Below are 9941 nucleotides of genomic sequence, written 5' to 3' on the forward strand. Positions count from 1 at the left end.
TCAGGTATCACGTATATAGAGTAGAAAGTTGGGGAAATAATTTAAGTGTATCTTTGTTTTCTTGGGGATCACTGCAGTCACATAGTTTAGTCAAGAACTAAAACGTGGTTGTTGACTCCAAGAACAGCAGTTTCCAAATAAATGTTTGTGGAACCTCCAACTTTAATAGCTGCTTTGTATCACACAAAAGATGTGCAACATAATGAATAATGACCTTACAGATAGAGAACAAGCTGTTCACAATGTCTTTTCATTTACTGAGACAAAGTATCTTTTTATAGAGATAATACTTTCCACCATTTTTAACAACGTTGGTGAAATATAAAGAATTTAATTGTTTTGTTTCTGAATGCAAAAGGTTTTAGCTATGTGTCTTCAGATCAGGACCCTTTCTAGACCAGCAGTGTTAAATGCATTGATCTAGCTAGATTTTTTATTTTGAAGAGAACGGAGGTATTGTGAATCCCATACTCACAGGGTGGGATGTCATTAGCTATCCATCCATGTAATATCCACATGATATCTGGCTTTGAATGATATATGGATGAATTCTTATTGTCATCCTGCACCGCAGCTATGGGGTCAATAATTCACTGAAAAGGAGGTCCAAGGCAGCTGTAACTGAAATTGGTCTAAATTGTTGTGAAATTGAAGTCTTGGTGTGAAAAGCTGCTGGAATGCTCTTGGCTGCATACACATACACAAGCATTAGCTTGAACTAGCACAGATGACAAAGAAATTGTGAGAAAATTGGGATAAGGAAATCGGGGCTCAAGCCTTATCTTTTTCATGTGAGATATTCAGTCTTGATTTAACTGGTAACAACTAGTTATACTAGTAAAGTATTTTTTGCTCTGCAGTATAACCGAATTATTTCTGTTACTATTCAGCTGCTGTCCGTATTCCTGTTCTTATCTGATAAAGCAGGTGGTGCAAAAATGTTTTTTTCTTAAAGGAAATGCAGTGTATTTGCTGGAATTCAAAGAAATATGATGAACAGGAACTCTTCAAAACTTGAGGAAAATCTTGCAATCTTGGGAAGAAGAAGCAAACACAAACATTTTTATTTTGAGGTTAAAAGACAAATTTAATTCTGTTGTCTGTTTGCAGAAAAATAAAGATTTTGTATGTGAACCAAATACAAATTCATTCCTAGATCACACCTCATATATGAGTAATTTACTAAAATTGGAAGCAAAGTTAAATAATTGTAGAATAATTTCAGCTGGAAGGAATCTGTGAAAGCATCTGGTCCAACCCCTGCTCGAAGTAAGTCCCGTAAGACTAGGATGCTCAGGGCTTTGCCCAGGCAAGCCCTGAATATACCTGATGTTGGAGATTCTGCAGTCTGCCTAGTCTAGGCAACCTGTCCCAGTGGTTGACCATCCTTTCAGGAGGAAGAAAAAAAATAATTCCTTATATCTAGACAAATGTTCTGTTGTTGCAGTCTCTTATGATTGCCCCTTGTCATTTTTCTGCACACTTCCAAGAAAAGTCTGTCTCGGTCTTATCTCTGCCATTGAGTGGTTGAAGACCACCACCCTCTCATCTCAGAGCGGACACAGTACTTTCAGCCTCCCTGCTGTGTGTGGTAAAGGTTTGGAAAAATCCTAAAATTAATGTGGCATGGGAATAAGGAATGAGAAAGTTAAACTGAGATCCAAATTGGCAGTGCTGTTCCGTTCGTCCTGACAACCTAAGGTGCTACAGCTGCAGTGGGTAGACATGGTCTGTCAGCAAGTAGCTTCAGCCTGGTTTTGAAACACTGAGAGAAACCAGGTGGAGGAAAAAACATTCCATAATGTAACTGATTAAACCTTAGAGAAAACTTCTCAGTACTGACAATGATGCCCACAAGACTAAGCAGCTGCAGATGTGAACGCATTTATTTCATCCATCTCAACTACTGTATGTAGATGTTAATCACAGTACACGGCAATCAGAGTTTTCTCTCTCCTATTACTTAGAGCTTTTCTTCTGAATTTCTAGAACAACTTAGCTGGTGGAAAGGTTGCTTTGCATGCAGCAGAGCCAACCAGGGTGGTAGTGTTCATGATAAGGACTCTTTCTTACTGATTCCTGAACTATGGTTTATTTTGTGCATATTTGTACTTGTTGGTTCTTTGAGAGCTGAGGATATGTGTTTGTTAAATAAAGGATCTCATCTCTGCAGTGGCAAACATATTGTTAACTGCTTGACACTTAGTTTGATGTATTCTGTATGCTTTGGACTTTTTTTTGGGAGGGAGGAGGTCCCATTCATACCGTGCACACTAACAGGAGTAGGTACTCTCTTCCTCCTCTCACTAATTGTACCTTGGGCTCTTTTTTGTCTTCCCCTGCAGAAACTCTCCTGGATGACTTCCTTCTGACGTACACAGTCTTCATGACAACTGATGACTTGTGCCAGGCACTTCTGAGGCAATATCCTTTTAAGTGTTGTATTAATAGAGGTCACACACACCTTGGTTTGTCTATTGCCTTATATCAAACGTAGTAAATTGCACACCTGGGATAATTACTTTTGCTCTTTGCATGTTGATACTATTGAAATGCAACCCCACATGATTATTTTGAGGTTGCATGTGAAAATGGTGAGAAACATGCTATATTTACTATGGCATGATTAGAAGTTGGACTGCACCTGGGGTTTTGGCATAACATCCCAAGCAATGCATGAACAAATAGGAGAAACTTCAGAAGAAAGCTATGGGAATTATCCATATTCTAAAAAAACAGACGTACAAAGAAGTATTGAAAGAACTGGGACTGTTGTACTGGAAAAGGGAAACTATAAATGGGACAGTCTTCAGGTAGCAAAAGGGGAAGGGAAGAATCTGTTCCCATATCGATGCTGGATAGGACAAGAGGCAGTGAGAATAAATTGCTGTTAGACGGTTTCATGTTAAGAAAAGAAACACTGGAGTGGAAGATGTGTGAAACAGTGGAATCTTTGATATTGGAGAATATTAAGAAGAAGGAACTAGAAAATATATTCCAAGGATAACATAGAGTATACTTGAGCCTCTGTTGTAAACATTTAGAACTTGCGTAGCTGAGGAATGAATAAACAGAAAGTTCTTGCTCTAATGTCGAATGTGTAAAGCTAAAGCTGCATCTGAATAAACCTATTCCCAAAACATACATTTGTGTATGTGCATACTTGCTTCACGAGAATGCTTGAAAGATGTGTTGAAACAGACACCTAACTCATAGCAGCAATGTAATCTTATGTCTGCTGGTTTTGTTTGAAGGTATACGAGCCTTTATAACTGTTACAAAATAACACTTAAAATCGGATTAAAACATATCCAGACCTGTATGTTAATTCTTAGAATACCTGTATCTGTGTAATACATTTCAGACTGTGTGAAGAGATAAAATGAAGAATAGGTATTTACAATCGCTACTCCTTTTATCATGTGGCACAGTATATAAATCTAACTTATTCTGAGATAAAAGAATTTTTTCTTTTATTTCCAATTACTTCCATAAGTATTGTTTGAATGAACTTGTAGCTATAAAATGAACTTTTTTTTTTTCCCTCTTTACCTTTTGTAGTAAAAACATCATCTTTTCAACTAATAAAAGAAAGAATAGTGAAGGGATAGGAACAATGTACGAAGTGGGCATCTTCTGTCATTTGGTGTTTCTGCTTTATGAATAGACAACAAAGGTGGAAATAGATCCTTTCACCTTTTTAAAATTTTAATAAGTGTTATTTCTGCAGATAGTGTAATTTGTGCAGGGAAAAAGAAACAGACTTCCACTGCCTGGATTTTTTTGTTGTTGTTAATGATGCACAGACATTCACTTTGGCATCGGTATGCAGGACAAAGTTTCATTCCCAGTTCTCTAGAATAGATATGACTCAACATGATATAATTCCTTTTGAATTGATTTTACTTTTATAGACTCTCCTCTCTAATCTATAAAGGAAAAAAATCTTGTTGTCACAGAGGATGAACTGACATTTCTATTACCGAGAATTTAATTCCAAAAAGTTGATTAAACTCCTAAAGCTCCAGATGGGATAAAACATTTAAAATGGAGCAATGTAGTGAAAAAAATCTTTGATTATCAAAGAAGATGATTAAAAAGCCTTTTCCATCATTTAATTTTTAAGTTTCAGTGAGACCTTAATATTTGTTCCTTAACCTACTGTACCTATTGTGCTAAGAACCACCATGGGAAAGAAGATGACTCTGATGTGTCCTGTAGAAAACGAAAAGTCTTGCATTTGGTGTCACAATGGACTTCTCTCTACAAAGACTGGTTACATGAAGATGAGCATTTAAAGCAATTTTTAAAGGTATTAAAACACTTTCTTATGCATTTCAGCACTGCTTAATTAACATGCTGTATCTAAAAAAATCCCAGTGGTAAAATCTATAAAACATAATTTTTCACACTTAAATTTTCTCCATGAAATGTATAATATAAAATGATTTACATGTGTCTTCCTTGAATACCCTGGAGATAGTCAGTTTGAACAGAAAATCTGTAATGTCAATGCATTCAATGTCAAAACCATTACTTTCAGATATGATACTTGTAGAACTCCATGGTCTTTAGAAAATGGGAAAAGTTAGGAAGGTAAGAAATAAAACTACAAACATGTGGAGGTTCCTTGGACACACTGGTTGTGTCTGCCAGCACATGTTCTACTATTCCTGTGGATACTGACTGTAGAACATGTGCTGTTGATGGAGAGTTTTGAGGTCCTTGTATGAGATGCTACTTTGACTGAGGAGTGAAATGCTTTTCCACAGTGTTTGTCAGGTGCATATGGAGAGCAGCAGAACTTTATGTATTTTTAATAAATAAAATTATGTTCTTAGTTATAAACTAGGATCTTCTGATCTTTCAAAATTAGTTCCAAAAGCTTTTGTAATTCCCTTGTATATTTACAAATAGCCATGTTGTTGCTGACCCAAGATCCGTCTGGTTGTTGGGTTTTTTTGTTGTTGTTTTTTCCCCTTGCTGATTGAAAGGTGAAAGTGTTTTAGGAGACTTTGCAAGATCTTCCACATTTCCGGATGAGACTCTTTGCAACTGGAGAACTTCTTAAGGGCCTTTTTGCACTCTCCAGTCATTCGCTGAAGACAAAGTGTTGAAACATTGGTCTAAATTTGAAGAAAGTCTTGAGCTTCCTTTTTTGTTGTTGTTTTTGGATTAGACACACTGCACATGGAAGCAGAGACCTTAGGATTTTTGCTGTTGGGTACTAGATGTGTAGTGCTGTGCTGGAAAGGGGCCATCATTCCAACTGTCAGTTAGGTTGCACTGTGTTGCACCTATCTTGATGCAGGGCTGGTCTTTCTGGTCATGGAGGTGTGTGACTGTGTATTGTCACACAATTTCTCTGCTTGAGGCTTCTGTGCAATATTAAACAGCAGTAATGTTAACCATGGTTGAAGTTATATGTGCAAAAACAATATATAGGATTGTAGGCTGGAATCATTCATGCTGAATTTTGTTAATGTCAGAGTGTTAGTTGGGCTAAAGCAAAGCTCATGACTCAACTCATACATACAACCCTCATTTTCTTGGAAGGGAAAGAGAAGAGTCTGTGTTCAGATTCTGAAAAAGTGTGGGGAAAATATTTCCTACAATTTAAATCGTGTAAGCTGCTTCAGTTTATTTACCTCTTATCTGAGGTCGTGTCTTTTACCTTTAACGGAGGTTCCTGATTGATGATATTCAGACAGTGCCTCCCCCCAAAATAAGTAGTAGGGTTTGTTTATTTATTTATTGGTTTACAACTAGGAGTAAATTGTTATTTTTTGTGAGAGATATCAACTCAATTTAAAATGCATGCAAACATGAGGAAAAGTGAAGGAGAACATTCTCCATTTCAGAAGTCTTAATCAAATGAACCTGTTTGTTAGCGTTTTGGGTAAATGATGATGATGTGGTTTGTTCTTGTGCTTCAGAATGTGTTCTTCTGACCTGACCCAGATTTCTTGTAACAGTCACAAGTGCTGTTTTAAATCTTCCTGTTGTAGACTAACGAGTGTCAGCATTTTGCCCTCTCGCTTGGTGATGATACAAAGAGTGTTTTGCTAAAGGCAAGCTGAATATTGACCAGTCTGGATATTTAAACAGGAACTTATGGGTCTTGCCTAAATATAATAATTAAATTTGTTTTAGTAGGCTAGTGCCTGCATTGATTTAGACCACTGATGTGATGCCTTAGATTTATATTTGAGTTATCAGATGTTTGCAGATACTGTTTTATTTTGTAGACGATATACAGGAATGTATTAGATGATGTGTATGAATATCCCATTCTTGAGAAGGACCTGAAAGAATTTCAGAAGATACTTGGGATGCATCGTCGTCAGTAAGTATTAATTATATTTGTTGTCAAGTCTCCTTTTATTTAGAGTGTAATTTATTTTTGCTGTCATCTTGCTGTAATTCAGTAAAGATAAAGTGATGAGTGATACAAGTACTATATTCATTTTTACAAATCATCTCTTCTTTAAACTAAAGCTAGATTATTCAATCTTCTCTGATGTTTCTTGGATGGTGTGTGTGGTTCAGAAGTCACTCCTATTAATTTTAATTGGGGTAACTTGCAAGTAGAGTGATACTTTGTGGAGAAGCTGGCAAAATTTCCCTCAGAAGCTGCAGTCTGTGACTTCAAATGGTACCTTCATTCTCATTCTCTCTCTGCAATCTGCAGTACTGAGAAGCAATTATCTTTTGCAATAATCATCTCAGGGTTATTATGTTACTAATAATTATGGTATTTTTAAAAGCTATTTCCTTGGCACGTTTTTCCAACAAATGGAGTTTGTTTCCATGGTTTGGCTGTTGGGGAAGTGGGAAGAGCTGTGTCCCTGAGGGTGACCCTGACTGCTTAGCCCGGGGACCTGACCTGTGTCTGTGTTCTCTGGCAGCTTGAGGGTTGGCAGCATTTCTTTTCATTACATTGACTGTGCAAGTCACAGAAAAGTTTTCTGGCTGAGCCAGGCACCCTTAGCTTTCCCTGAAGGAGCTCTGCGGCCATTCTGTGCTGACCATTTAATGATAAAAATTTTGTAATGTTGTAAACTTTGTAATAGCTGAAACTTCCTTTTCCTAATCTTTGGCTGTAAAGATTAATTTGTGTTTTCTTTGGATTTTCCTTTTTGTTTCAGCACTGTAGATGAGTATTCACCTCACCGAAAGGTAACGTGAACCTGATTGTTGCTGGTTGCTAATTAACTTACTTTCTCCCCCTCTGCCCACTTTACTCTTTTCTTGGCTTCTCAATTGAAAGTGTCTGCTGGCCAAAAACATGACAGGATACATCAGTGAGGTTAGACCTGCAATGTTGCTTAAGGAATTTTTTTTTTCCTGACAGTGCAGCCTGGATATCAGGGCTGTGTGAGCTAACCTGCAGTAGCTGTGACAGTATTAGCATCTTAACAAGAGGGCCTGAGACGTCAGAATTCCGGAGAGGCCTGGGGACCTGTCCCATCCACACCAGGCTGGAGAGATGTAGCAACCTTGGTAAACCAGGCTGAACATAGGCATTGATTATGGATGTCAAGTAGACAGAGCAACGAGGGGATTTGTTGTGACAGGGACAGAGAAGGAAAGAGAGGAACGTCAATCTGTCTGTTTACTGGAAGGAGAAGATGCCAACAGAGAAAGCTGGTGTCCTGGTGCCAGTCCACTGCGGTTAGCGTACAGACTGCACAGTGGTGAATTGCTGTGCTTGTCAAATTTACTGGGCTGAAACTGAAATGTGTAATAAGCTTAAAATGTTACTGCAGAAATGTAGAAGGCAGAACATGAGATTGTAGTGAAATTGCTAAATAAGCTGATTGGTACATGGGAAACATATAGAAGAATAAGTGTTTAAAACATGGGCTCTGAACAGGGCTACAGAGAACCTTGAATCATGAAGGCTACTTAGCCTGAGCATGTCCTGCTTCCTCCAAAATCCCCACCTTGGCCATTATTTAGTAAGGCAACTCCCAGTTCACTGATCCAAGAAAGGGTGGGTGGATTTCCTATACAGAAACCTTTTTTGGCCAGATGTATGGGCTGAATGCTGTATTGTGTGAATTACTTCTCTGTAAAGGTCAAGGATGCAGCGACTCACTGATGTCTCTTTTTTTTTTTTTCTTTTTTATTTCCTCCCACACTTCCTCACAGAATAAAACCTTTTTCCACCAGTTCAGTCTAAAGGAGAATTGGCTGCAGCACAGAGGAACCATGAATGAAACAGAAGAAAGTAAGTATGATTGAAAGAGAAAACTGTGAAATAGTTTCTCAAGGGCTGTCCATAATGTAAATTTTTTTAACTGACATACAGCTTCTGAAAGGACCTTAAGGCTACAAAAGTTGACTGTGTAAGGTTACCTTCCCACCTCCTACTTTATAGGGTTTCAACAGTGACATGACATCTCAAGGGCTTTCTGCCCCTGTTAGGTTCCTCCAGCAGCCCTGTAGCAGAGCTGTGTGCCTGCCAGGAGTGCTGGCAGCCTCACCAGGCATTATTCCTGCTCTATTTCATGCTCTCGGTCTCTTGAACTAGGTCTTGGTTGCAAAAGGTGAATGAATAAGCCTGTCACATTAAATGGGCCAGGATCTGCTAACTCTGGGAACCCACCTTAATTCCTTCTCACCTTGGTAAGGTCTCTGTGTGCCCTGCAAGGTGCCACTTCGCTTTAACGTCAGCCATTTCAAAATGCAATTTTCCTTCCTCACTACTAATGTAATAACACGATCAGGCTGTTGCCCTGCTAGGAAGGAGGCAGAGAGGAGGATAACACCATGTATACAAGTGTAGAACAGGCAGAAGGACCTCCTCCCTGGAAGTCTCACCCTTGGACGATATATCTTTGTTTCTCCCTGGAACAAATCTCCGGAAGTTCACTTGGAGTCAGGATATTTTTAGAGCTCATTTGTGACAGAATAAAAACTGAGCTCCTTCAGTGCCAAGTCTTCCTGCACAATACATGCTGCTGATACATATCCTCTTTCTGTGCTTCAACTATGGGTTTATTTGAGGTTTGTTATCAAGGGTACTTCTAAAAATGCCACTTGTGGATGAGAACCCCCACACTCATTCTTCTTCTTAAAAAGTCAGACACAGCTGGGCACAGCTTATGGGTGAATGGGGAGGGAAGCACTCTGGTACCAGAGTGGGGACAGACTGCACGGCTGTGGGGACAGGAAGGGCAGGACCCAGCAAGGCCAACCCCAACTGGGTTAAATTGCTTCTATCTCACTCCTTGAGAGAATGAGCCGTGGAAGGTGATGGGATTGAGGGAATGAAGTAGCAAAAATGGAATTGGGGAGAGGAGAGGCAGGTGCTGAGGTTGACATCTAAGTGCGGTGGAGTGATGCCAACTGATGGCACTTGTGGAGGATGGTTTTGTCCAAGGCGCACAATGCCACTTGACCGAAGACATTTTATCTCCTAGTGTAAAGATTACCAGGGTGACCTGCAGCCTGTGGCTGCCTCCTCCTCCTACTGGCATTCCCTCCTGCATCTCGCAGAGGAGCAGCACAGGCTCCTGGAAGAGATGACAGGGTCCATGCCAATAGATACCACAGACAGGATGTTTGAAAGGTGTGTGGGGGGAACAGGCTTTGGGAGAATCAGTATGATGGCTGTGCTTGAGGACCTGACCTGTGAGTTGGTTGCGTTCAATGTTAAACAAAGGATATGTCAGTAGCCCAGTTATAAGTTAACATATTGCTCTCATCTTCCCCTCCCAAATGACAGAGAAGGGGAGATTTCAAACAAATTCACTGTAGGCAAGTTGTGTTGCCTGCTGCATATGGAGGCCAAATATTTCTGTCAGATTTTTTTAATTTTTATTTTTCTACCTGGTAGTTTAGAGTGCAGTTTGATGTCTTTGTCTTTTCATGAGTTATATCCATTCTGAAGAGAGATTCTGCCATAGGATCAGCATCTTATTTACTGTCTGTCA

At 39.2% G+C, this 9941-nt stretch overlaps 1 protein-coding gene across 1 annotated transcript in view; it reads left to right on the plus strand.

Moving 5' to 3' along the window:
• Positions 1-2350: 2350 nt before the first annotated feature.
• Positions 2351-9941, plus strand: part of RAPGEF5 (Rap guanine nucleotide exchange factor 5) — a 33891-nt gene continuing 26300 nt past the window's right edge. The window contains exons 1-5 of the mRNA XM_010173940.2: positions 2351-2424; positions 4168-4312; positions 6249-6346; positions 7149-7179; positions 8155-8233. Of these exons, the coding sequence (XP_010172242.2) occupies positions 2387-2424; positions 4168-4312; positions 6249-6346; positions 7149-7179; positions 8155-8233 (391 nt within the window). The 5' untranslated portion in view covers positions 2351-2386. The remainder of the gene's footprint in view (positions 2425-4167; positions 4313-6248; positions 6347-7148; positions 7180-8154; positions 8234-9941) is intronic.

This window comes from Antrostomus carolinensis, unplaced genomic scaffold (assembly GCF_000700745.2).
Source record: "Antrostomus carolinensis isolate BGI_N321 unplaced genomic scaffold, ASM70074v2 scaffold9928, whole genome shotgun sequence".
Classification (NCBI taxonomy): domain Eukaryota; kingdom Metazoa; phylum Chordata; class Aves; order Caprimulgiformes; family Caprimulgidae; genus Antrostomus; species Antrostomus carolinensis.